The 23,703-nt window shown below is 37.7% G+C and overlaps 2 protein-coding genes across 2 annotated transcripts in view; both read left to right on the plus strand.

The window, feature by feature from the left end:
• ERCC5 (ERCC excision repair 5, endonuclease) overlaps positions 1 to 1,734 on the plus strand; it is a 30,467-nt gene extending 28,733 nt beyond the window's left edge. The window contains exon 15 of the mRNA XM_025364015.1: positions 1,060 to 1,734. Coding sequence (XP_025219800.1) covers positions 1,060 to 1,644 — 585 coding nt within the window. The 3' untranslated portion in view covers positions 1,645 to 1,734. The remainder of the gene's footprint in view (positions 1 to 1,059) is intronic.
• Positions 1,735 to 8,213: 6,479 nt separating this feature from the next.
• On the plus strand, positions 8,214 to 22,789 carry LOC112611161. Its single transcript, XM_025364851.1, has 4 exons — positions 8,214 to 8,229; positions 17,562 to 17,728; positions 19,137 to 19,254; positions 21,816 to 22,789. The coding sequence occupies exons 1-4, from the start codon at positions 8,214 to 8,216 to the stop codon at positions 22,217 to 22,219; spliced, it is 705 nt and encodes a 234-aa protein (XP_025220636.1). The 3' UTR covers positions 22,220 to 22,789.
• Positions 22,790 to 23,703: the final 914 nt, after the last annotated feature.

The following is a 23,703-nucleotide window of genomic DNA, read 5'->3' on the forward strand; positions in this document are numbered from 1 at the left end:
TAGCTTTTGAGATAATATATTTAAATTAAACCTGTTTTCATTAGGCTTGGATAATTTTGAAAAGCATGAACAAGACTGAGACAACATTTCTACGAGTTTCTCTTTGTTTTTTGGATGACTGTCTACTGGAAACATTATAAACCAACCAAAAAGCAAAGCTATTTGGCTTAGTGTCTGGTGACTTCTTAATTTCAGATAAATTTTGTTATAATATTTATCTCCCTTTTCATTGTAAAACTTAGTGTTTATTATTCCAAAATTAGAAAAAGAAGAAAATGAATTAAAACTACTCATTATTTACCTTCTCTAATACAGATGTTAACATTTAGGTTAACAAATTTTCCTACATTTATTTGTGACCATACTAAGTGTAACTTAATATATCTAATCCTCCCCTAACTTATTAGCATATTTTCTTCTATGTATTGCGTAGTTTTCTTAATTCCAGATGACTAGATTACATATGAAAAGGATTTAAATAATTAGTTCAGTCTACTTGTTGGACCTTTAATTTTCAAGTTTTATAGAATGCTGAACATTAGGCATATAGCTTTACCCATATGTAGCTATTTGTAAAGAGTACCTTCTTAAAAGTGAACTTGCTGAATAAAAGGCATGAATATTTCTTACAGTTGCTAATATATACTGTGAACTTGCGTCTTAAAGGCATTGTATGATGATAATGTTTTTAAAAGAAAGATATAGTAGGACTTAGAAACAGGCCCCATTAAATTGTGTTCCTCCTGAGGAAGATGAAACATTTAGCTACAGAAAAATATTTAACACTCTTTGAATATCTAGGAAGAGATTTCTCATTTGAGATGTGGACTAAAGACTTAGTTGACAGAGATGGTACAAGTAGTGCTTTAGGTATGATTTAGAAAGTGAAAATTACTATCAGTAATTCATTGGGAGAGAAATGGGTTTTGGGAGATAATGAATTAATATTCTCTGACATAGTAATCCAATGTGAGTGATCAAGGTTGAGCTTGTTGATTTGGTTCAGAAACTTGACTTACTTGTCTGATTTATTGTTATTATTCTTTTGTTATTTTTTAGACACAGCTCCGAATTGATTCCTTCTTTAGATTAGCACAACAGGAGAAAGAAGATGCTAAACGTATTAAGAGCCAGAGACTAAACAGAGCTGTGACATGTATGCTAAGGAAAGAGAGAGAAGCAGTAGCCAGTGAAATAGAAGCAGTTTCTGTTGCTATGGAGAAAGAATTTGAGATACTTGATGAGGCAAAAGGAAAAACCCAGAAGAGAGGCATAACAAATACATTGGAGGAGTCATCAAGCCTGAAAAGAAAGAGGCTTTCAGATTCTAAAGGAAAGAATACGTGTGGTGGATTTTTGGGGGAGACCTGCCTCTCAGAATCATCTGATGGATCTTCAGGTGAGGATGCTGAAAGTTTAATGAATGTGCAAAGGAGAAGAGCGGCGAAAGAGCCAAAAATCAGTGCTTCAGATTCGCAGGACTCAGTGAAGGAAGCTCCTGTGAAGAATGGAGGTGTGACCACCAGCAGCTCTAGTGATGATGACGGAGGGAAAGAGAAGACGGTCCTTGTGACTGCCAGATCTGTGTTTGCGAAGAAAAGAAGGAAACTGAGACGTGCAAGGGGAAGAAAAAGGAAAACCTAATTAAAAAATATGTATCCTGTATAATTAGGTATGACAGCCTTTTGTAATGAATTTGTTGTGAAGGCATAATAAAATTAACTATTTGCATGGGTTTTGTATTTAGTGTGTGGTTCTTAAAAATACAAATGCTAAATTTAACATTTGTTTTTTAATGTTTTACTTTTCTAGTCTTTTTTAGTTGAATATTTCAAGTATCATTGGATATTATCTTGTGTTCACAGACTTTGTCTTTTCATGTTTTCGTTATCTTACGATGTCTGATCCTTCCTGGCCACATGTAAAAAAATGAAAAAGATTTCTGTTGATCAGCACTCACTCTCAACAGGCATTCCCTCTGACATTCAGACCTAACTGAGAAGAAACATGTGCATGTTCCTTATTCCACAATAGTGGCAGTTTTACACAACTATTTAGCTCTGCTGCCCATGGCTTTGCATTTTCCCTCAGGTTCCACTTAAAAGCGTAGCAGGAGGGAACCTCACTGCTGGAACATATTTGAATATGTTTGCTATGGTTTTAGCAAATAATTAGGAAATCTAAATGGGGTCCATCATTCCACCTGTGAGCATTAAGTGTGTGGGAACCTCTGTACCATTATGTTTGGGTTTTAAACGAGACTTCACTTGTCAGAAGCTGACTTCTGTGTAAATGGATTTGGAGGCTCGGGGCTGGAGTTGAACTGGTGTAGGTGGGTCAGCTTTAGGAGTGGCCTGCAGAGGTTGATTGTTGTTGACACAGTGTTCGTTCAGAGTGGACAGACAAGGTTCTTTTAAGACTGCTCCTGCGGAGACCTCTCCCAAGAACAACTCCCAAGCTCCCAGTTGCTTCGAGTTAGGAACGATTGGAGGAGAGTGCTACCAATTACTTAAGCGGGGGTCGTCTGCCTTCAGACTTGCCTTCCCAGGTCTGTCTTTTTGGCATCTTTAGTATTTCCATCTTTCCTGACTTTTCCCTTCAGCCTTCAAATTGAAAATCTTCACCAATAAAAACAAAATCCAAATAGATAACCTCCAGCAGTCTTTGAACGACTCCTAGATGTGTTGTTTTTTAGGCTCTCATTTATGTTGACGTGTCAGCCAAACTTCTCCAGTCCTTGAACTACAGCAGCTGCTTTTCTTTGCACATTATTTCTTCCTAATTTCAAATATGTCGTGTGTATCCATCGTTCTTCTCTAGCAGCTTCCTTCTAAAGTCAACAGTGATTTCCACAGAAATAAACTCAAATGGTTTCTTCATGCTTCTTTTCTCTGGAGGAACTTGGAGCAGAACATTTTTGGAGGCAAGGGGAGGAAAGAAAAACTTTTTCAGGTTTTTCTCATTTCTCAGAATGACTCGTCACTGGGAGTTTTCTGCGTATATGTTTGTAGGTAGGATAACAGTCTTGCTGTTAAACAAATTTAATTTGATGCCTTTAGTAGATATTTACCTTTGTTTTTCACTGCATTAGCTGGGGGAAAGGATAAGCCACTGTAACAAAAGATGCTTATATACAATGGTCCAAATAAGCTAGAACATTACTTCTCTCTTACTCAACAGTCTGGCCAGTCTGAGCTGATGAAGCAGTTGTGCACCACGAGGTCATTCAGTCTTGTGTTCAGCCAAGCCCTAGGGTGCTATCTTGCCTGAGGGGTCTATTCTGGGTGACTACTTCATCTGCATTGCCTCCTGCCAGACGGGGAAAGAACAAAAGTCCAGGACAAGCAGAATGTCCTGTGAAGGGTGACTAGAAACATCACTATTCTCTCATTTCGTCGACTTGGACTGAGCATACGGCCACAGCTAGATATGCTCAGAAATGGAATTTCTACCCCATCTATGTGCCTAGGAAGAAGCGGAAATGGATGGTTAGGACCATGGTAAACTTGTTCTGTAACACTATTTATATAACAGTTTAATATTATATCTTCTTTTTCTCTTAACCCTGTGCCCAAGACATAATGATTTTACAAGGGGAGAAACACGTTTAGAGACATTAACCAGTTTTGCCAAATTCACCCGTGTAGTAGGTAAAACTTCTCATCTGAACCGAAATCTCCTAACTCAAAATTCCAAGGTGCTATTTTACCTATATAAAAGAGGTTGCCCATTTAAAATTATCAGCAGCTGCACAAATTTTTTATTATTCACATCACGTTGGTGTACCTAGAGCTGATTTAGGTACATAATAAATATGCTTATATTTATATATATGTATAAAGCTTATTTAGCTTATTTCGATTATCTTCCAGCTCATTAATATTTTATTTAGCTTTATACTTGCTGTTAAACCCATATATTGAGTATTTTATTTCATTGATTGCTATTTTTCAGCTCTATTTGACTTTTTTTTTTTTTTCAATTTGACTCATTGTTGTAGATTCCGGTTCTCTGGTGTGCTTCTCCTTGTCATCTGTTTTTGAGCATCTTAATCACAGTTATTTGAAGTCTGTCTAATAACTCCGATATCCAAGTCACCCATGAGTTTGTTGTCTGTTTCTTGGTATGCTTGGGTAAGTTTTGACTGAATGTTGGACAGTCTATGTGAAAAATGATAGGTACTCTGTATCTTCCTCTAGAGAAGATTCCAGAGTGTATTTTGACAGGCAGCAGAGGGGAAGATCACCTCAATGCAGCCAGCCAGGACCAAATAGATTCAAGGCTGGTTTGCAGTTTTTTTCTGTAAGACTCCAGCTTCTAGTTTCCCCCGCATTCCAGGAAAGTCGCTTTCCAGGAGTGCCCTGATGTTTCCTCTTTTGCGCTTGGATCTGCTTTTGCCACTGAATGCTTCAAAAATTCACCTCTTGCCCTAAACAGCTTAATCAGTCAATTCTTCAAGTGAATGATCGGCGGTAAGTGTCAGGCTTCTCTGTCCCTTTTTTCTGGGATCGTGGGCCCACAGTTCTGGCTGTCTTGTCAGCCACACACACTTTTCTTTTGTCTCCACAGTTCTATGAGATTGTCTGATGCTCCGCTGTTATCCTTACATGCGGTCCTCTCTTTGGCTTCCTCGAGAAACAGCAATGCCTGGAATTCTTGGCGGCTTTGACAGCTCTCTGGTACTTTATAACAGAGGCATGTTTGTGTGGGGTGTGTATGTGTTTAAAAATCTGCTTTTCTCATTCCTAATAGAAGCTGAGGTTTGCTCTAAGCTGCTTATAGCTGGAGGCAGAAGTCTCTATGTACTAGTTAAACAGTGCAGTATAACTGAAGTGATCATTGTCATCATGTTGGTTAAGATGCTTGATTTAGGGACTCTGCCTCTTATGAGATTTAACAGTGAGGATTGCATGATCTTTCCAAAAAGTCCTTAAAAAAGACAATGGTTTTTGCTCATCATTTATTCTTGTTTTTAAAAAAGCCCAAAAGAGAGAGTATCCTCTGCCGCAAATGAACTGCCTATGAATAGTAGTTTGCATTGTTGAGAATTTTGAACTTTCCAGAATGTTTTTACCTATAATATTCACCCCATAAATATATGTTGTATGACTTTTGTATCAATTTTAAAAGATATTTATATTTTTTTGAGACAGGGTCTTGCTCTGCTACCCAGGCAGGAGTTTGGTGGTGTGACCACGGCTCACTGCAGCCTCCATTTCCTGGGCTGAGTGATCCTCCTGCCTTAGCCTCCCAAAGGCCTAAGGTACCCTTCTGATATATCCTTGTTTTATAGATGATGAAACCAAGAAACATACCAAGTAAATGGCTTAAAATCACAATCTAATTATAGGCAGGAATAACTAAAATCAGACTTCCCAACTCCTAGCCCTTTCCAATACATTAAAGTGACCTTGATTCATCTGTGTATACATCATGGACCTGTAGTCACGCTCCTAAGTTTAACTTTCCAATATTGCTTGTATCGTTAACTCTGTAACTTTCTATCAAGGATCTTTCCAGTGGCATAGGAAATGTGTATGTCCTCTGAGAGGCACACCTACATGCACTTGGGCAGGTGCACAGGTGGATCTATATTCTCAGCCTGCCCATTCAGTCTGAACAAAAAGGAATCATGATAGTTTGATTCCTGGGTGCAGAGCAATGCTACACACATTCCGGTATGGTTGTTGGAGTCTAAGAACAGTGTTCCCATGCAGATAGGTGACATGAAAAATATGTGGCCTTCATTTCCTAGAATGTTATAGCCATGGAGTCTTAGAATAACTCTTGGCATCCCAATTAAAAGCTGGATCACTTCCTCCAAATAGTCTTCGCTCACTTCCGGGAGTGGGTTGTATTCACCTTTAGCTCTGTTCATGAGACACTCACATGGGATATTCCTAGCCTTCTGCCCTCTTAGTTACGGGCATTCCAGCCTCACTGCTGTATAACCAGAGGCATGGGAGCTGCAGCTGTCAGAATCCTAATCCCTTCTGCCTGGACTCGTTACCAGTGTGTACAGTAGTAAACTGTGTGCTATGATGCTAGCCTTTCAGTCACTACCAGAGGTCTCAGCAGCAAAAACAAAACTTGTGGATAATACGTTTTAACCTTCTAGAAACTCAGCTAACTCCTTTAGGTATGTCCAGGCTTTCCATTTAAATATTAGCTTTAAGGCAGACATGTACAATGAAGACGTCTTTCTTTAATGGGAGAGATCTAAATTGGGAGCAAAACATGTGACCACTTTTGCTATCGTTTTAGCTGTGTAGCCTCAATGACATAATTTAACCTTGGCTTTCCTGATTTGCAAACTGTAGGGGAAATAATGTCTTCTAACTTGCTGAAGTATGCTGTAAAAGAAAATGTGGTGGCTGTAAAAAGTACTTTGGGATTCTTGGAAGAAAGGAGTGCTATATTAATTCACGGTACTGCAATAGTTATTTTACCCCAGATTGAGAAGTAAAATATCAAATTGTTGTTTTCCAAAGTTTGAATAACTGTTAAATTTATTCAGATAATCTGCTCTATTCGAGAGGCGTAAATAGTTTCTTCAGTTTTAAATATATCGGCTGTGATAGTATGGACTCCTTAAGGTAGACGCTGCTCAAAAGATTATTTGGCAGTGACTGTTTGACATTGCATACGTGCTAATGATGCATTGATGGTAACAAGAGAGCTTTCAATGTTTTAATCACCTCTTAAATTTTAGGATTGCGATCTTACTAATCAATATGAAGATGATGCCTTTCTTTGTTACAACTGAGGTAGTCTGGTGAAGAATATGTTTTCTTTCTGTAGTAGCTTTTTAAAATTTCTGACTCGGAAGCCTTTGTTCTCATTTTAATTTGTTCTAGATGGTGTTTAGATGGTCTTTCTTAAATCACACTTTGTTAATATATGATATTTTAATTTAATTTTGTCTGCTGTATTCGAAGTTAAACTTTATTAAGAAAATATAAAAGCACTCCATACACATTTTGAATTAATTATTACCATTTGATATTTTAATGTATTATCTATCTAGTTTTCAAGAAATAATGAAGAAAACATCAATATATCATCAACCATCATTTCATTACTTGTTGGATTCAGAAGCTCAAGAAGGTAAATCATTTTATGTTTATGTAGCTTACCAATTCTAAGAAGACAAATAAGTAATAGAATATAAAGTGTCACCTTTGCAATATTCATTAATGTCTTAAAGGGAGCTGGGACTTTTATCAATGGTGTGTTATGTCTCGGTTTATATTTGCGAGCCCGCAAACATCTTGAATAATGTTTAATGTCTATTACTATAGCATGATCTTGATATGTTAAAGATAATTTTGACAGAATGTATTAGATTTATAGACTTGCTAAGCACGTACAGAGTTTTTGATCTTCAAATAAGGAATACTTTTTTCTCAAGAGCTGTACACTAAATGTTTGATGTGATTTCTAAGCAAATTTTATTTCAGATAAGAAGCTTGTAAGAAAGATAAAAATAGTTTTATGTAAAAACTATAAGTTTTTACTAGTACTTGGATGAAAGGCGAATTTAGGCTATACAAACATCTATAGCCTGAGTTTATGGTTCCTCTAACTATTAATTAGAGGCAAATACATAATGTAATTTGACCTCTGGATGTAAGGAGATTAAGTTTGAATTCTACTATCAGTGTGGTTATTTGAAATTGAACCATCATTTTTATATAGTCTTAAATATCAAGCTTGACTTTGCATGAGTTATGTAATATAACTGTCCCTGTTGTCTTGAGATCAAAAGTACAGACATACACTCTTGACAGACTAGAAAAATTACCGTATTTTTGTAGAGCAGTTGTAATACAAATCTAACTATCTTGATTTCTTTTGTTCTCTCCTTATCTGCACACACTGTAGACGTTTTCTGAACACTATAGTCCTGGTTTTTCTGTTTTTGGCCATTCCAGGTGGCTTCTACCTAGGAGAGCACATCTTTAGGCCAAGAGAGCTGGGTGTATGCCCAGTGTTGGCAGCCTACCTTCCTGAAACACAAATAGTTTCACCAAGTGATTCTTGCAAACCTAACCATTTAAGTTGATCACTTAGAGAACCGAGAAATTTAGATGATTTGAATGAAGATGCAATTTCTGTGTGGTTTATGAATAAAATTACAGCATTATCATTACCATTAGTAACAATTCTTGGTTTCAACTGTGTAGAAGATAATTTGGCAGATTACAAAGGAAATGGAAGAAGTTCAAGGTAAGGTTGAGACGGAACTAGCATTACAATGTTTTACAACACAAACAAACACACTCTGTAATTATATAGCCAATTAAAGCTTTAAAAATATGTTCACACACACAGAGCTAAGGGGATTAAGGATGTGTCCTTGGAGCAGATCAGGTGGCATTTGGTTGGAAAGGCATCACCAAGTAGAGGAACACTCAGTTCTGAAGTACTGAAGGATACAGACTTTTCCTGCCCTAACTCTTTTATACTTAGAATCCTGTGCTTGGAAAGGATGGAGCAAACCCATAGCTCAGTGCTCGTATTTCAACACTGGCATGAAGATCCAAGAATTATAGGATGTCACTTATTTATACACAGATTAAAATTAGGGCTATGGTGGGTGCTGATAATTCTTCTATATGTGTTTCTAAGGCTATATTATAATCTAAAGTGTCTAAAACCTTACCCACATTAACTATTCTAAATATCCTATGTTGCCTGCCTCATGCCAACAGCCTCTCTCCAGCTGTTAGTATATGTAGCAATCTGTTATAGAACAGTAGGGTCACCCGAGGACCTGCAGCCTTGGGGCAGATTCATCCTTGCCCAAGGCTCAACGATTCTGGCTCACAATGACCCTCAAGTCTGTCACGTCTTGGCATCCTACTTACTACCTCTTGTCAGTTTAGGGCCTTCAAGACATAGATGCCAAAATGGGGCTAAGCATGTAAGGGATTTACTTGGGGAAATGTTTGTAGAGGATAAGGAGGAAACAGAAGTAGGGAAGGAGGGTCTTCAGAGCCCACCGTGGGTCCAGTGCCCGTGAGAGGAGAGAGAGAAGACAGATTGGGTGAAGAGTCTCCAATTGCAACACAATTCTGAGACAGTCTCAGGTGGGCTGATGAGAATCCCTGAGCAGCAGTTGCCCACTAGAGGGGTGTCCTATATGGAACAGGAACCAGCTGGCTTGAGTAGGCAGCCCCAGGAGGAGCATGCTCTCCCAGGAGCCACAACTGCAGCAGTGGGCAGTGTTGGGCAACTCTGCTCCTTGTGGCAGGTTCTCTTTTTTTTTTTTTTTTTTTTTTTTGAGACGGAGTCTCGCTCTGTCGCCCAGGCTGGAGTGCAGTGGCCGGATCTCAGCTCACTGCAAGCTCCGCCTCCCGGGTTCCCGCCATTCTCCTGTCTCAGCCTCCCGAGTAGCTGGGACTACAGGCGCCCGCCACCTCGCCCGGCTAGTTTTTTGTATTTTTTTAGTAGAGACGGGGTTTCACCGTGTCAGCCAGGATGGTCTCGATCTCCTGACCTCGTGATCCGCCCGTCTCGGCCTCCCAAAGTGCTGGGATTACAGGCTTGAGCCACTGCGCCCGGCCGTGGCAGGTTCTCTTAATCTCAGTGGCACACCCAGAGTAGTATGTATTTAAAATAATTTTCCTTTGTAGGTTTGCCCCTCCACCTATATTTTCAATGGCAACATCACTCCCCAGGCTACCCAGAAACCTGGAATCATCCTGATCTTCTCCTTTTCCTTCACACCCTTCATCATTACATCTCATTGAGTTTACATTCCTGATATGTTTCCCTACCCCTTGTTCCATTTCCACCATCACTTGCCTTGATTCAGGTCTTCATTATCTCTGCTCCTGACTGCTGTTAACCACCTTGTAATTGTCTGTCTTGCTCCGGGCCAACTCCCTTTCCTTACCCTCTAGTTCTTTTTCCTACTGTAACCTGCACTGCATCATCTTTTAAATCCACATCTTGTCACATTTGTCTTCTGCTTAAAATTCTTCAGTGCCTCGTTGTTTCTTATAGGATGAAATCAAGACTTCTTAGCATGGCATAATGTGTTTTACCTTGCGCTACTATCTTCATTTATCCTAAATTCTGGTTCTCAGGGTTTCCAAAGTTCAGAACTGGTCAGGAGACTTTTTGCCAGTGGGCTTTTGCACATGTCATTTCCTGTGTATGACAGGTCTTCCCTTCTCTTATTTGACAAACTCATAATTAGGAAGTCTCAGATAAGTCTTTCCTGAGCTCTCTGAGAGGTGGAACTTTCTATTTTTGAGTTGCCTACTGAAGCCTCTGTTATAGCACTTTTACTGAACCTGTATTATACAGCACTTGGTCTGCCTTCTAATTCATAGTGCCCAGGTACTTAATAAATGAGTGAATGGATGAATGAATTAGCTATAACATAACCCTATTGGCTGACTTAAATTTGCTCATTGGCAATGATCTTGTATTTCTGATCATCACTCAGTTGACTCCCTTCAGGACTTAATATAATGTGCTGCTCAAGGTATCACATTAAAATTTTTCAGGAGCATCTTCATAAATCTTTGCAGAATTGGATTAATGGGTAATATTGCTTTTATAAAAAGTATTGCATTAATATATATGGAAATTTATGCAATTGTATCACTGTTTTAAGAAACCTATCAAACTACAGTCTGAGGCAATATATTTAATATACTAGTTGGAGTACTATAGCACATATAATTACTAATGTGAGAATAATTTATTAACACATTTTAAACATTTTACAAGTAACATGAATAACTAACTTCCAGATAAGACTAATAAATTTCTACATGTTGAATAAAAATAACTCTTGAATATACCAGTCTACTTCAGGTGTCTTCAAAACTCAGATTTGAATGTCAAGTTTGAATGTCAATTGTCGCCCCTAGGGGAGACATACCACCACTTCGAAGGCACACAAGTTCATACTTGACTCCTTGACCCAAGGTTACTGCCTTCATTTAGACACTTGTCATTTTTCATCTAGATTGTTCCAATTCTTCTAATTAGCTTGTAAGGTCACCAGTTCTTCAGCTACTGGTGTCAGATGTAGTTCTTAAATATCAAATCTGATCATGTCAATTCCTGTTCTAATAATCTTTATTGACTCCTCTTCACCTTATAGAACAAAGGTCAATGTTGCACATAAATTTAATCCCAACCTACTTCTTCAGGCTTATTTTCTATAGTTCCCCAGCATACACCTTGCATAATGCTGATTATAATCCTTAAAGACACAATCCCAAATGCCATGATCCTGAATGTTGAAATCCCCTTTGAAATACAAAGAACAAAGAACAAATTCCCTCACATCTAACTGAATTCCCAAACCATAATGATAGATTTGGAATTAGGTGCCATCAAAACTTCTAAAGGTGGATTTCAAGGTGTTACCAATAGTTTCTTTTTCCATTCAGTCCAATACATTTGCCGGAAAATTCAGGTGAGTGGATTGCCTGTGGAATATGGTAACACAGAAAACTTTAGTTTAAAATGCATTATTTGTCTGCATTGGCATTCCTTGCAGCTGATGAAATTCTAGGAGCTCTTAATGAATTAAAGCTGAATTTTCCTGATGAAGTCAGCAAAGTTACTGACTCTAAAATAACTACGTGCACGGTAGGATAAGAAAGCACACAGTGATGTTGCTGTTTGATCACCAGTATTGTTTCAGCCTAATATGTGGTCTGTATATGAGTGCATGAGCAATGGATTTCTCTGTACCCAAAACAACATAGAAGCATAATACAGAAGATGGGAAATTTAATAGGAAATGCTCATGTCAGTGTATATTGAATCAAATTAGAGTTTCAAAAAGAGCAGCCTCATGTAGAAAATCAATGTGAATGTATTCTTCAAGAAGAGCCATGACCTAAAAGAAAAGAAACAGTTACTCATCTCCATGCAAGACTTCAGAATAGAGTTAATGATCGTGGAAGTCGGCCAGCTCTTACAGGCTACCTCCTGTAAGTTGGTAGCCCATAATTTATCCCTGTAATACACTTTTTCCTATATTGAATTTTCTTTTTAGTTTCTTTGGGAAGGTTTTGTTTTTCTTTTTCCTTTTTTAAAGTTTTTTTTTCTCACCATTTTAAATCATCAGCATTATTTTTTACAACTCATTATGCTGTATGTTTCACCTTTACATTTTCAAAACTAGAGGTATAAATTGTATGAGCTTTTAGAGAGTTCTAATTTGTTTTATGCATTTTTTTGCAAATTTGACTCCATGAAAGTGCGTTTTAATAACACTGACTTTGTGTGTAAGCATTGTGTATATATGTAAAAACCTTAAAACTTCCTCAATAAATAAAGGGATGTCCTTTTTCTGCATCTGCATTTGTGAAAGGTAACATTTTTCAAGATCTCAGCTCTTTAGGCAACTGTATATATGGTGGTGACCCATTGTTGGTATTTAATTTTAATTTTTTCAGCCAGGGGGTCTCACTGTGTTGCCCAGGCTGGGCTCTAACAATCCTTCCACCTCAGCTTCCTGAGTAGCAGGGACTACGGGTGTGAGCCACCACATCCAGCTCCATTGTAGGTTTGGATCAGTTTCATCAAAAGACTTAGGTTGGTCATCAGGATATTTCAAGTGACCAAACTATATAAGTGATTTCTTTATGAATACAGTTTGTCTGCTTATAACTGTTATACCCATGTAACTGTGGGTAGCACACCTGAGTGCTTATGATTGCAAAATTATGTATGTTATTATTGCCAATTTTATTGTATAAAGTAGCCCACGAAGTGTTCTGTTGTATTTTTATGTTTCTAAACTCTTTTAAAAATATAAATATGTTTTAAAGAACTTTTAAAATTATTTTTATCAGAATTATGTATTTGGGATTTTGATCTTTCAGGATTCAACACTGGGGATTATGGCATCAGAAATTGTGTCTTTTGGGATTCTGGCCCAAACCCCTAGCCTTGTACCCTCGCTCTATAGATCTTCTAACAACTCCTGGGCTTAAATATTTCCTCTTTTATGATACTTCTCCTGATTCAACCAACCACTCATGCTTCCATAGCATTTTAGAAAGACTTGTTGTATAGCATTTATCAAGCTATTGACATTTGTTTCGTTGTCTGTCCCTTCCATGATCCCAGTAGCAAACTTGTAGTACAACTAATTCATGTTGTTTTTCCACTTGCATCTTGAGCAATCTCAATAAAAGATACGTTTTCTTTCTTTTGTAAGGACAAAATGTAGCATTGTATGGTCTACTTGATTAGAGTTACAACCTCTATACCTTCTTGAAACTAAGAAGACCAGCAGACAGAGAACATTTGTAGAATCTTCTCAGGAATTGGTTTCAACATAAGGGTCCAAGACCTTGGCATTGCTGAGGTTTTCAGAATTGTACCTTTTAAGTTAAGCCTGTGACTATTTACTAATCTGAAAATATCTTTAACTTCTTTTTTTTAAATCTGTAGGCATTTCTAAGAAGCACATGACATTCATCTTTGAATAGAAGATTCATTTGAATGACAGTTTCTTTCATTTAGTAGAGGGGATTTTACTTTAAATTTTGCTGGCAGGTTTTCATGACAGCCCTCAAATGGAAGCTTGAATTCACTTGTCATAGCTATTAAAGAGTTGTTTTTTTTTTTTTTTTGTGGGGGGGATGCATTTCTGTGATCTGGCCCTTCCACTTATTATTGCTATTATTGACCTTAAAACTATAGAAGAGAATAATATAGACAAAGCCTCTATTTTTGATGGCTTGCTGTAATCCAGAATTGAAGTCAATTCATTGTTGAATTTTCCTCTTAAAATCGTCCTCATAATGTAGCAGAATCTTGCTACTTTTCACTTTATACTTGAAACCCCTTTAATTCTCAGGAGAACAAGAGCACCTGGTAGATTTTATTCAGCATCAGCAAAGACTGAATAGCAGGAAAATGATGTTAAGACTTTTTTTATATCAAAAGGATTAAAATACATAAGCCCAAGATAGCAACATAATTGCAGTACTCTGCCTTGACTATGTTTTATTTACAATCTATTTTAATATTTGTGTTTTAATATTTAATTCACCAATCAAATAATGTTCTAAAACTATAGTAGATAGCTTTTATCTGAAGGTACAGTTATCAGAAATTTTCTGCTTTTCATATAAGGAAGCTGATGTACAGAATCTTGGGTAATATTATCTGGTTTTTGTTGTTTGTCCCGGGGGCAAAGTGCTAGATAATGAGGAAAGAATATATGTGGAAAAATTATTCTTCAGAAATGTATATTAAAATTCCGTTGTATGACAATGCTATTAATTTTTGTAGGAATTACTCTTCAAATCTTAAAAACCAGACTATCTACTAATTCACCAATCTTCTCAATATTTGACTCATATTCAACAACTAAATATGCATGCAGTTTAAGGGGCCTGTTCTTTGTAAATTATTTGGAGCATAGATTTTTTCCTTTTTATGACAACAAGGCTGCTGTAGGGATGCCTTTATCATAGGGCAGCTCTTTCCATTAGATTCTAGTTTAGAGATTCTTATTATCAACCTTGAAATGGGTGGTGTTATTGTTAGAGCTTAATATTAAACATGTCTTGATTTACATAAAGAATTACCGTTAAAACTATCAATCACCTCAAGGCTGGGTGCAGTGGCTCACATCTGTAATTCCAGCATTTTGGGAGGCTGAGGTGGGTGGATCAGTTGAGCTCAGGAGTTGGAGACCAGCCTGGGCAACATGGTAAAACCCCATCTCTACTAAAAAAATACAAAAATTAGCCAGGCGTGGTGGCGTGTGGTTGTTGACCCAGCCACTGAGGAGACTGAGGCACGAGAATCACTTGAACTCAGGAGGCGGAGGTTGCAGTGGGATTGCGCCACTACACTCCAGTCTGGGTGACAGAGCCAGACTCTGTCAAAACAAAACAAAACAAAAAACAAAACAAAACAAAACCCTCAAAAAACAAAACAACAACAAAAAAAGAAAAAAACTATTACCTCAAAATCTTTAAATAGTAGTTCACACTGGAAAACAGCAACCAATGTTTTAACATGGAAATAATTGTGTGTTTATGTGTATATGTTTGCTTTTAAAGTTTTACACTTTTAGACAAATTATTATTTTTTTCCTTGTCGTAAAGAAATTTCATTTTTATCATCGTTCCTCTAAAAGAATTTTTTATGATTTTATCAGCATGGTACTTACAAAGAGCATATCGCCCTTTAGACAAATTATTTTAGGCAGCCAAGTTTAGTTTATTTGGGTTTCATGCTGTAAATTATGCTAATTTATGAAGGCTACTTGTTGGATGCTTGTAGTATTCATATAATATTTAAATGCAAAAGAGAATGTTAATATAAAGCATTATCAATTAAATTTTATTCAACCTGATAATGTTTTCTGTGATACATGACCATCTTAGGTGTATAACTAATTTTGCATTACCATTTATGAGTGATATAGTTGTGCTCTTTTTAAAATGTGTATGCAATTAGTAGTGGTTATATTCATTTCATGAAATCTCTTTGAAGGTTCTTTGTTTTAGGAGTGTAAGTAATTTTCAATTATAATATATTCATATATTTTTAAATCTCATTTCCATATGAGATTTATGTAAAGATGGGGTCATTCTTAGAATGAAATAACTCTATTCAGAAGGACACAGTCAAAAGCTAGGAATTCATTTGTTATTCCTCTGTAGTTGTTAGGACAGGAGCACTAATCTGGCCAACTAACCTTTAAAAGAACATGCAAAGTCAAAGATGTCAGGTTGTATCAGTAAATATTCACCGCCAAAGTTTGTATATCAAAGACTGGGACTTTCGAAGATGCTCCTGGGACTTCGTGTACTGTAACATCTATTAATCCCTGATACCTTAGGTGACTTGTCATAGAAGTGCTACATTTACAAGTAGTATGCAAGGAGGCCCAAGAGGACAAATTCAGTTAAAGGTCAAGAAAGCAATTAACGTTCTCTACTTTTCCCTCAAGAACTTCCACAGCAAGTGTTGCCCTCCCCCTGCACCCCCAGTCTTAGCAAGGCAAGTGCATATAGTGAAATAGAAGTTAAAGTTCAAATAAAACACGTTACCAATATTATTTGGTTCTTAGAGCTCTTCCTGAATATGAATGCATACAGTTGTTTAAGGGGAAGTACAGTGAAAAATATTAGAAGAGACGGCTCTTGCTGAAAAATACCAAATTTCAATTTCTTTGTTTCCCCTGCATCTCTGTCAAGGGTCAATGTTTGCAGTAGTGGTAGAGGTGGGTGGTAGGCTGGGCCCTTCCTGTGGGTATGGTTAAATTGGAGTTCTTTTGAGGAGTACATGATTCTGTTTGTATTCTAAGCAGGACACACACACACACACACACACACACACACACACACATATGCACCCCAACCCTCTATTTTCTAGTCCTTCAAATTTTGAAAACTCTTGTGTTCACTCAGATCTTTTCTTTTTGATGAATGTGTTGAACTCCCCAAAACTGTCCTTATAAGGTGAGTTTCAAGATTTCTGACCTCTCGGTTGCTACGATTTCTCAGTGTCCCTCTAAAGTGGGCCTTCCCTAACTGGATGTACAAGTATAATCTGACTGGTGTAAAATAAAGCCTCTACCTCCCTGATTTTGGAAATTATATTTTTCATGTGGGCTAGGTGCACCGATTTTTTGATGGTCATATTAAACTTTTGACTCATATTGAGCTTGTGGCGAAGTAAATGTATCTATCTGTCCCCACCCCCTACACAGTGCTGCTAAACTCAGGCTGAATATGGTCTTTAGACTTATCTTTGTTAGATTTCACATTGTTAAGGCCAATTCATTGTTATAACTCAAGAAATTTTCCATCACATTTAGTTTTCTATTATACTTGTTGTCGCCATCACATTTATATATTCTGAAAACTTTATAATACTTGTAATGTCATCAGTTAGTCAAACCATTGACAAAACTGTTCATCAAGGCAAAGCTGAGAACACACCATTTATTAGAAATGTCTATCCAAGTGGGCACCAGAGCCAAGAGCGTTGGGAGTACTGTGGAAAAGCACTTTCATCCAATCCAACAATTCTTCATAGGGATGCCATGAGATACTACATGTTTGTGTCTGTGGATTTCCAATTTTTCCAAGGGCAGGGACCATGTCTATTTGGCTAGCTACTATATTCCATCACTCAGCACCATGCCTGGGACACAGAACAACTAGGATTGCACTGGGTGGCCAATATGAAGAGGTGGGTTCTTATATTCCATCACCAATCTTTCTCTTAATCTATATGAACTGATTGGTGGCTCTTAAAATACATTGCTTTAAAAAAGTGAATCAATTATTATTTGTTGCATGTAGCACTGCAGAAGTACGTAGTGGTGATTTCAGCTCCCATAAAAATAATAAAGATGTTGCCACCCTGATGAATGGCAGTATTAGCTTACATTATGAGTCATTTTCAAATGGTTTACCTTATTATTTCTCACCTAAAGTCAATTCAAAAGCTCCTTAGTCTAAGCAGAAATGCTGTATTTCTGTCAAGTTCTTTTCTCTTTTCATGGATTTACTTATACAACTATTACCTTTTTCTTTTCCTTTCAGAGACCAGAGAAGACTATGATGACAAGCAGGTGGTCACAGAGATCATGGCAAGATGTTTTATTCCGACTTCGATAACAACTACTTCCTGGGAAAGTTTTCATTTTATTGGTCATGAGATTCGAATTACTGAGGCCATGGATTGTTATGGTGCTGTTGTTTGGCCATCGGTATAATTTCATACAGAATTTGTTACATTCCAATTATTTTTCCAGCCAGTTTTGTTCATTATTATGTTCTATTTGGAAGAAGAAAACAGGTTCCATATTCCTTCTTTGTGACCTCAAATAATACTATGTTTTAGAAATCATGTGATTGGGAAATTACTTCTCCCAATTAACTCTATAATTCTATTTTATTTTCTTTTTCTTCTTCTTCTTTTTTTTTTTTTTTTTTTTTTTTGAGACAGAGTCTTGCTCTGTCACCCAGACTGGAGTACAGGGGCATGGTCTCAGCTCACTGCAACCTCTGCCTCCTGGGTTTAAACTGTTCTTCTGCTGCAGCCTCCTGAGTAGCTGGAACTACAGGCGTGCACCACCACGCCACGCTAATTTTTTTAATTTTAGTAGGAATGGGGTTTCACCATGTTGGCCAGGCTGGTTTCGAACTCCTTGCCTCAAGTAATTCGTCCACCTCCGCCTCCCGAGGTGCTGGGATTACAGGCGTGAGCCACCACCCTGGACCTCAATTTTTTTTTTTTGAGACAAAGTCTCACAATTGTCCCTGAGGCTGGAGTGCAATGGCATGATCTCAGCTCACTGCAACCTCCACCTCCCAGGTTCCAATGATTCTCCTGCCTCAGCCTCCCAAGTAGCTGGGATTACAGGCGCCTGCCACCATGCCCGGCTAATTTTTGTATTTTTAGTAGAGATGGGGTTTCACCATGTTGGCCAGGCTGGTCTGGAACTCCTGACCTCAGATGATCCACCTGCCTTGGCCTCCCAAAGTGCTGGGATTACAGGTGTGAGCCACTGTGCCTGGCCACGGGGCCTCAATTAATTGTATTTCTGACTTTATTAAAATTTGTAGGATTAATACAGGGTGTTTACTTCTTCAGTTTTTAAAAGAAGAGTTTAGAGCAGTAAAGACTTTCATTTCCCCTTTTATTAGTTCCATTTGAGTTAAACAATTGCAATGAAATCTTTATGAGTCTCACATGTAGAATGTCCTCAAAGACCCTCAATCCTTTACCAACTGTCCCGTGAAGAGTAGTGGACTCACCACCCCACCTGCCCCGATCCCACACACTACTTGGAAATGACTAGTATTATCAGAAGTTGCTTCCTTTAAAAATGATCAAACCTAAGCAACTGAATTCCACTATTTTAGTTCTCTCTCTTTTCCTCTCAGTAATCCCCAAGGAATTTTTCTAGCAGAAATGTTGAACCTCTCAGAGGATGCACTTTTGTTGACATTTCTTGGAGTGATGTACAGGTACACACATGAGTACTCTCACATACTCATATGTGCACGCATTCATATCATAACATTAGCGACATATTTATCCAATAAAGTTTAATTTTACTTTCTGTTATTACTTGCCAAGCATCCCTGTTTTCCTTTTTCTAACTTTCGTAGGCCCTTGTTCTATGCTATTTCCTGGAAACAAATGCAAAGCAGTATAATATGGTTGACAAAAACGTGATTGAAATTGGAGCTGGAACAGGACTAGTCTCCATTGTGGCAAGTTTACTTGGTAAGCAGATATTTCTGATTGAATAGAGGGAGTGTCAGAGAATTTGATGATCAAATATCATTAGTTGTTTTACTATTCAGTGTACTATGACCTGCACCTATCTGGGACTCCTTAGTTGTTTGAATGGGCTTCATCTAGAAACTACAGATTGTAAAGTCTCCTTACCGGTTTCTTTCATAGTTTTCTGCATTAAGTTGTATTAATTCTTCTTGTGGAATACTGTCACAAGCCTCAGATGAGGTGTTCTAACTAAGCGGTGCACGGAAGCATTCTGGTTGCAAGAGGAGAAATGTGAAATACTAGGCAGAGGCAGATTCTATTGCTGCTGATTCAGACGCACTTTAAATTTTAGCACCATTTCAGTGTTCCTACGTAGCTGTAGATTCTTTTTGAGTTTTGAAGTGCTATGTTTTTATGAAAAAGCACCTGTTAGAATAGGGAGAGAGTATTAGAAATCACATAAAAATCACATGTCTGCTTCTATTTTTAGGTGTTTGTCCTTGAATTTGTTTTCTCAGTTCATCTCCATTCTTTTTTTTTTTTCTCTCTCTGTTGCCCAGGCTGGAGTGCAGTGGTGCGATCTCCGCTCCCTGCAACCTCCACCTCCTGGGTTCAAGCAGTTCTCCTGCCTCAGCCTCCCCAAGTAGCTGGGACTACAGAAATGCACCGCCACGCCCAGCTAATTTTTTTGTATTTTTAGTAGAGAGAGGGTTTTGCCATGTTGGCCAGGCTGGTTTCGAACCCCTGACCACAGGTGATCCACCCGCCTGGGCCTCCCAAAGTGCTGGGATTACAGGCGTGAGCCACTGTGCCTGACCCATCTCTGTTCTTTTTTATTGTTACCCTGAGTTCTCTCACAAGCATCTTCTCCAACTAAGCATGTGATAGTTTTTAATATATGCCTGAGCCTATTTCAGTTCAGTCTTTTTGCTATTGTTATCTATCTCATTGCCTTAGTTTAGCTCCTTCTCTGATGTGCGCTACCCAGATCCATCCTGATTTCCTTGATCTTCAGAAGTGCACACCTGCCACTTTAAAATCTTTAGAGGAATTGAACATTTAGCAATTTACAACTTTCAAATTTGTTTTTATAAGAGTATTTATAAGTCTCTTGGAGTCTTCCCAAATATATATTTTTTTAAAGTTGCTGTATCCTGATATTGTTTGCCAAAGTCACTATTCCATTTAGTAAGGATAGGTCAGAGTCACTATTCGATTTATACCTGAAAGCCTGACTTAGGAGTAGAATTTGTGCTTCGGGGAGTCATTGGTTTTATTAAAAAGAACTGGTCGCTTGAGTCCGCTTGTCTAACTTGGAACAAATATTAAAAGATAGAAACTTTGATTAGTCAGTATGCTGAAAGTGGTAGTGTTTATCTCTCTAGGCAAAAAGATACTAGGGGGAGTTTACATTCAATATGGGCAAAGGTGTATTCCCTACCCTGAGATTTAAAAAAGATTTGTTGAAAATGATAGACCCACCCATTCTTTAGTACCATTCTTTAGTAGAATGTAAAGGCTTGTATCTCCGTGAGTGTACCAATGATAGGCATATCTCCCTCCCATTTTAATGTTTTCACAAAATACAATTGATGCCAAGAGACTCATGATATTGCTGCTGAGGAGTAGCTTCTTATTTGTCTGAGCTGAACTAGACTTCTCGTCCATTTCTGCTTTCTTGTTCTTTACCTGGTCTGTGCTTTTCTGATGCTGCAGAATTGGACAATCTTAGATTTATTTGCAGATTATTTTCAGCCTTTGCTACTCCTCAAAGCTTACTTTAGTGACCAAATTTCTACAAATTTGCTCCTGCCATATTTCTTCCTCAAAAATCCATTACTATTCATTTCTATCTTGGAAATTGTTTGCATGTTCTTCTGTGAGGGGTAGCTTTGTGAGCGCTATACACTTGCTGTGACTAGGTTTTTAGCATCTTTTGATGGGAAGATTTACACTTGTGATGGGCCAAGTTGAAAACCTGGGCATAGCATGGATGTCATCATACTTTTCCATGAATGCCATGGAAAGGCCTTCTTTCCTCCCTCCACTTCTCACTTGAGCACTTCCTGTTCAACTATAGGATGGCCAATGTTACATACACTCACTTGGTCTCACACGACTGAGGCTCAGAATTCTTTTAGGGAGGTACCTATTCTTCCATCAATGACTTCTCATTGTTCCAATGAGGGTGCCAAATATTTTGACTTTCTCTTTCTCTTGATTATTTTTCTCCTAGTATGTAGTAGATAAATAGCAAACAAAAACAATAGTAACAGCAAAACATACCAGCACAAAAAACCAGGAAAACATAAAAAATGCAATGGTGCGCAAAAGTACCATGGGTCTCTCTCTGTCTTTTTTTTCTCTTTAAGCAGAGGCATATAGCTGCTTTAGCATCCATTTGAATGGGATTCCCTTTCTGTGTATAGGTACTGACAAGTCTTGTTGTGTGGGGGGATGAACAATTTTGCAGAATTGCAAAGTGCATGTTGGCTTGAAACTCTTGATTGTTCTACCTTATCTCATGAGGGTTACTTTCTCTACTGTCCTTTGCTTCACAGGTGCTCATGTGACGGCCACAGATTTACCCGAATTACTTGGAAACCTGCAATATAATATTTTCCGAAACACCAAAATGAAAAGCAAGCATTTGCCTCAGGTTAAAGAACTCTCCTGGGGAGTAGCTTTAGATACAAACTTCCCCAGGTCTTCTAATAATTTTGACTATATTTTGGCAGCAGATGTGGTCTACGCTCATCCTTTCTTGGAAGAGCTCCTCATTACCTTTGACCATCTGTGCAAAGAAACCACCATCATCCTCTGGGCCATGAAATTCAGGTTGGAGAAGGAAAATAAATTTATAGATAGATTTAAGGAGTTGTTTGACCTGGAGGAAATTTCCAGTTTCCCTAGCCTGAATATTAAGTTGTATAAAGCTGTGAAGAAAAACCGGAGGAGTGTATGACATCCTCAGTGAGGACGTGGAAAGGTTAAGGCAATTTTTAGCAAATAATCACTTGAAAGAAAACCCTGAATAACCTTATGTGCCATTGAGTTTCCCAAGGGCAAATACACACACAGATGCACACACACACACACACACACACACACACCCCACTATGAGAATAAAAGACAGTTTCCCAAATTTGCCTCACCCCAGGCAGTAATTTTTCCAGATACTGCATGTGAGTCTGTAGGATTGGGGGTAACTTGTTCCTAGTTTGTCTCTATCAGCACCCAGGCCTGCCTTCTACTCATGCAGTAATAGAAACTCTTGGCAAAGTCACACTGTGCTGTCATTGTCTGCTGTCCTTATTCCTTACATCACCATTTATTATTATTTTAATCAATGGTGCAATTATTATTTTTAACGTATAATCACAAAATGATAGTTTTTAATGATATCTCTTCAGTGAAACTTGTTATTAATTCTTTTAAACATAAGCTTATGATTCTCTCTTTAGAAATAAGGAAATCGACTACAGTGGGATCTGCAAATAAATCTGAACAGGCAGATACATAATGTAATGGTAAATCTCAGACTTTTGTGGTTTCCATTAGTGCTATCTTATAGGTGGTCTATCATCTCTGCCTGGCAGAGTGGACCTCTGATGTAACCTCTGAAATCAGTCAAGCTTGTGGATTTGAGGTCATGGATGAGGACATTTTATTCTGTCCATGAAAAATGAGTGAACACAAGCAAAAATTGTTGAGATTTTGGAGAAGTTATTGTTTTGTTTTAAGCCAACGATCATTATTTTGTATCACAAAAACAGAAATAAGCATAAACACTGGGTTAAAAATATGTATGAAAAGATTTAGGTCTCTGATCTCAGATAATCAGACATATAGCTGGTTTTAAAGTTTAAAGCTCTTCTGATGAACATATATACATCTAGATACTTGAAATACAATATGATTTTTTTTTCACATAAACTTTCCTTAGAGGAGAATTTCCTTAGAGTAGAATGAAGTCTGTAGTAATTAAAGTCAGTGCAAAAAGAGCAAAGAATTAGGATTTTGTACTATGTAACTGCCTAGACGACACTGGTTGGCAATTACTCTGCCATGTCCCCAGTAACATTTTTTAGGCTGTTACTGTGCCCTCTGGGTGATACTTTCCTTTCTAGAATTAATCCTTTCTCTTTGCTGAAAGTTTTCTGTCCACTCCAGGTTGAGTATAGTTGAAAAGAATATTTTCTAGGACTCTGATCAGTAAGTCAGGCTACAAATATACTCCAGTGTATTTTATTTTATTTTTTTAGTACATGTGGTTCATAGGACAATCTCTCAATAATTCCCAATATTTACATGGATCTCTGTCATTTTCACAGTCTGTTACTTACATAAAGTCACTTAATCCTCATAACCATTCTCAGAGGTAGAAGCTATGCTATCCCTACTTCACGGATAAAGAAACTGAGGCTGAGATGTCCCCAGGCTACATAG

The sequence above is a fragment of the Theropithecus gelada genome, chromosome 17, assembly GCF_003255815.1.
Source record: "Theropithecus gelada isolate Dixy chromosome 17, Tgel_1.0, whole genome shotgun sequence".
Classification (NCBI taxonomy): Eukaryota; Metazoa; Chordata; class Mammalia; order Primates; family Cercopithecidae; genus Theropithecus; species Theropithecus gelada.